General features: G+C 39.6%; 1 protein-coding gene across 1 annotated transcript in view; it reads right to left on the bottom strand.

Moving 5' to 3' along the window:
- The window catches only part of PCCA (propionyl-CoA carboxylase alpha subunit), a 569,837-nt gene that overhangs the window by 367,345 nt on the left and 197,904 nt on the right, over positions 1–4,588 (bottom strand). The window contains exon 9 of the mRNA XM_019523836.1: positions 3,166–3,244. Coding sequence (XP_019379381.1) covers positions 3,166–3,244 — 79 coding nt within the window. The remainder of the gene's footprint in view (positions 1–3,165; positions 3,245–4,588) is intronic.

The following is a 4,588-nucleotide window of genomic DNA, read 5'->3' as shown; positions in this document are numbered from 1 at the left end:
CTGTCCAGGTCAGCCTGAATCACCCGCCTGTCTTCTGGTGTAATTCTTTAATAGTTTGCACACTAAAATATTTTCATAAAATCTTAGGTGTGATTCATTAAACTAACAAACTAAAATTAAAACTGAATTAATTTAACATGTGTGCTGGCTGTCCTAACATGGAAAGCAATGAACTTAAACAAAAATGACAAAAATGTACCTAAACTTGAATCTTTTTTGTGACACAAAATTATCTAACAGTTCATTGAAGACATATCAGAATAAATCATTTTGTGATGCTGCTAATGCAATGAATTGCAACTGGACTCCTGATTGATGTCACAGAAAAATGCATTCTGAAACATCTTCAATCATCTAGAAAGTGTTGAGAAGAGTTCAGGGGGCCAGAAGACTACTTTTACTTTAAAAAATTACTTTTGCACTGAATAAATCATCTCTGTGTTGCATGTGCTCGCTCTCTCTCATACACACATACACTAACTGACTGTGACATTAACAAAAATCATTAGGCTTGTGCGAATAGGGAAGTATTAAATTCAGATTCGGCCAATTCAGAGGACAATGGTTCAATTCGGAGATTCGGATTACTGTCCTGAAGCAATTCAGCTGAATCAGCTTCGGAAGATTCAGTGAGATTTGGTGATTTGCCATAGAGTATGATAAAGATTCAGCGAGATTTGATAAAGAGGATTCAGCGATATTTGGTGATTTGTCATAGAGTATAATAAACCTATAACTTTGTCATTTGTTGGCAGATTTGGATGAAAACAGCAGAGATGGTAGCCTGTTGCAGGGGGCCTTCCCAGTGCTGGTTAGATCTCTGCCCACTCACCTGTTTCTGAGCCAGTTGCCCGCCCCTCTTTTGCTCAGGCAGAAACAGCTCACAGAAAGGACAGAAAGGCTGCCGACAGAGACTTATATGCTGACCCTTCCCCAGATCACTGTGATTGGAAGGGGACTCAGGGAAAGATCACAGTCACTGGCCAGCTACAGATGTCAGTCTTTCCCTCCCTGCTCCCCCTCCCTCTTCTCGGTTTCTGTTCCCCTGAAAGACTGCCTTCTGAATCTCCGAATCTTTTTCCAAATCTTTCCAAATCTATTCGGAGGCTCCGAATTGATTCAGAGGTTTCTTTTTAGTCTCCTGATTCGATTTGGATTCAGTGATTCAGCCTCTGAATCGGGCCGAATCTTCCCCAAATCAAATCAGCAACTGCAGCTTCACACACCTCTACAAATCATGTAATTCATTACTGCCCTGACACGGCAAATACTCACTTGATGTTTTTCCGCATGCAACTAATCAGTCATGTAAGGCCCTTGCCACATTATTCTAAATGTGGCAAGGGCAACATTACACTTAAGAAATGACCAGGGATCCTGGTTTTCTCCAATTAAAAAAAATCCCCAACATTCGGTTAAAAAAGTAACCCCAAATCCAGATTTTTTCCATGATTAAAATGAAACACTACTATATACGTATCTATGTATTAGTGGTGTTTCATTTAAATCATGAAAAAATATGAATTTGGGGTTACTTTTTAACCAAAAATTTGGGTGGGTTTTTTTTTTTTTTTTTTTAAATCGGAGAAAACCGGGATCCCTGGAGATGATTAACCAGGTAATCACATCTGAAGTTGTGACACAGCCACACATTCAACCAACTAACAGCATGATAAAACAAGAAATAAGCAACAAAGTTATTCAACAAAAAATGTGTAATAACTTTGTGGCTAGTTCCTATCATGCCATTAACTGCATATGTGATCTGGGTTCCCAGCCATGGGCAGACAATACACGTCCAAGGCAGGGAGCCTGCAGCTGAACCAGGCCGCCAGCCATGAGAGTGCATAGTACACCCCCTCCAGCTGGGTTCTCCATCAGCTGACCCAAACCATTACCTTTATTAAACTGTATTGTAAGGCTTACAGAATGGATCTACATTCTTTGTTCTGTGAACAGCTAGTAGTGTGGCTAATTCAGTACAAATCTATTTAATAATCTGCTGCGGAGGCTCCCAGTCATGGGAGCTCGCTACTTGGTGGTAAAAGGCACTAGCAATAAGGTATCATAGGATCTGACATGCAATCCCACAATCATACTTCCTGCCCTGCTTGTATGTGGATTGTGTGGATAGCACATCAGATCCCATTGCAACTTTATCTGTATATCTGGCAAGGGCTTCAGACACATGCATGCACACTCCCCCCAGCTGATTGGAAATTAATATTTTAAAACAAATTATGTAACTCATTGCTGCCATGGCACTGGAAGTACTCATTTGATGTTTTTCCACACACAAGTAAAATCAGTGATGTTGAATTTAATAGAAATATCATATTTTCTCACACACAACACATACCTTTTCCTAAAACTCAGCCCCCCACAACTGACGTGTGTTTTAAGTGAAGAAACGGTTTTCTTTGCTAGAAAAGAAACACACCTGGAGACACCATGCGTGTCATGCACCTGCCAAGATGGCAGAGTCCTGTTTTACCCCACTCATAGCAATAGCTATCAGCTGAGCACCATAACATCTGCCTGAAGCAGCGAGCTGCTAGTATTGTCATGATGAGGCCTCTGATATGGAATCAACACTTTATTAATAGGAATTTCCTGGTGCCATGCTTTCTGACTACTATCTTTCCAGGAGGACTTACTCTATGTCACACAGTCATCTAAGTAGTTTTCTGCATTCTGCCTTCCAAAAACAAGGTGTGTGTTCTATGGGGAAGGGGTGTTACATGCACAAAAATATGATAATTATGCGTTTGTGTTGGCAGGATTGAAGCCCAACAGTTTATTTTGGTTAGAACATGGACCAGCATGCATCATATACTAAAAGACCTGCAATAAAAATATTTTTTTTACAGCACAAATTTACATTATGTCACATTAGAGAAATAATTTTAAAACCTTTTAAATTTCCCAGCAATAAACTGACTGTAGTGACTGTGCAAGTATGAGGTTGTTCTTTATTTTTTATAGAAACACTAGCACACAAATAAGAAACAAAGTAGATGGTTCAATACAAAAGGAATAAAAGAAGATATTATCCTATTTCTCCATGTAACATTTAATATCTGTTTGACTGTCAGTTCTCAGTAGTTTAATGGGACTTTGATAACTGTAGCATTCATCAAGGCTATTTTTTGGACAGTATCTCACCTGGTCTCTTCATCATCCCAAGCGATTCTCATGCCTTTCCCGCCACCACCTGCTGAGGCCTTGATCATGACAGGGTAGCCTAACAGCAGGGAAAAATTAGACAGAAGTTCAAACTTTGATCAGTTGGTAATATGAACATGACAACTGACCACATGTCCAATAATGCAGTAGACAATAACTGGTTTATTAGAAAGCTGATGATTTGGAGAGATTTATTTTATGGTACAACTAGGCTATCAGATTTTTGATACCATGAAAATGCTGCCTTCCCCATTTCATTTAAAGCAAAAATATTGTATGAACAGTTCCCAAATAGCAAAGAAAATGTTACGTAAATGGATTTATTTGACCTCCAAAATAGCTTTCCTGAACAAACAAGCTCTGTTACTCTCCTACTGTTAAAATAAATATTTACTCTGGTAAAATTAAAAGATATATACTTTATCAGCAGCAATAGACAGTAGATGGTCATCTGCAATTTGTCAAAAGTGCCAATAGGTAATTGAGGTAAACTTTAAATACCTAGGGACATCTCAAAAGATCTATGCTGCATGCACATTAAGCAGGTGAATAAACATAATTAAATATGGATAATCATTATATGCTGAATTTGCTATAATCTTTCCAACAGAATGTAACAAAACTGTTTCCTCTAAGCTGATAAGGAACTAAAACCAAAGGAGGGGCAGAAATCTGACCACTCTTCCCATACTGAATAATAATTTATTCCAGAGTAAGGTAACTTAATACTACTGTTTAAGTCTGGTTGAAGAATTATGTTGGCCTTGTCTGCATGACAGTGTACATGGGGAGAAATGATAAAGAGCACATCAAATAATCATACAGAGAAGGTAATTTTCCCTACTTCATAAAACAAGATCAGGGAACACTGTACAAAAATTAAATTCAAAACTAATAAGAGAAAATACTTTCCCACATGATGTGCAATTAGACTGTGGAACACCTTGCCTCTGAATGTAGAGGAGGCCAATATCTTCAAACAGTGATTAGATAACCATATAGAACATCCAGGATTATCACAGTTAATGGTAATCAAAAGCCTACTGAAAGGATGTCATCCACATGGGCACAAATGACACAGCCAGGGGCACCCCTGACCGCATTATGAAGGATTTCAAGGCTCTGGGGGACAAGCTTAAGGAGATGGGGGCACAGGTGGCACTCTCATCTCTTTTTCCGGTGAGTAGGCAGGGACGGTAACATGGGGCCTGCATTGGTGAGGTCAACTGGCGCTTATGCAGTTGGTGCCACCAGGCAGGCTTTGGGTTCCTAGATAATGAACCATGCGTTCGGGCAGGGGACTTGCTGAGGTGGGATGGGCTTCACCTCTCTCCTAAAGGCAAGCATGTCTTCTCTTCCAGGTTGGCTGATCTCGTACGGCGAGCTTTAAACTAGCCTCGCC

This window comes from Gavialis gangeticus, unplaced genomic scaffold, assembly GCF_001723915.1.
Source record: "Gavialis gangeticus isolate Ggan-Ray unplaced genomic scaffold, GavGan_comp1, whole genome shotgun sequence".
NCBI lineage: Eukaryota > Metazoa > Chordata > Crocodylia > Gavialidae > Gavialis > Gavialis gangeticus.
The sequence above is the reverse complement of the archived record's forward strand: the minus strand, read 5'-3'. Positions and strand labels throughout refer to the sequence as shown.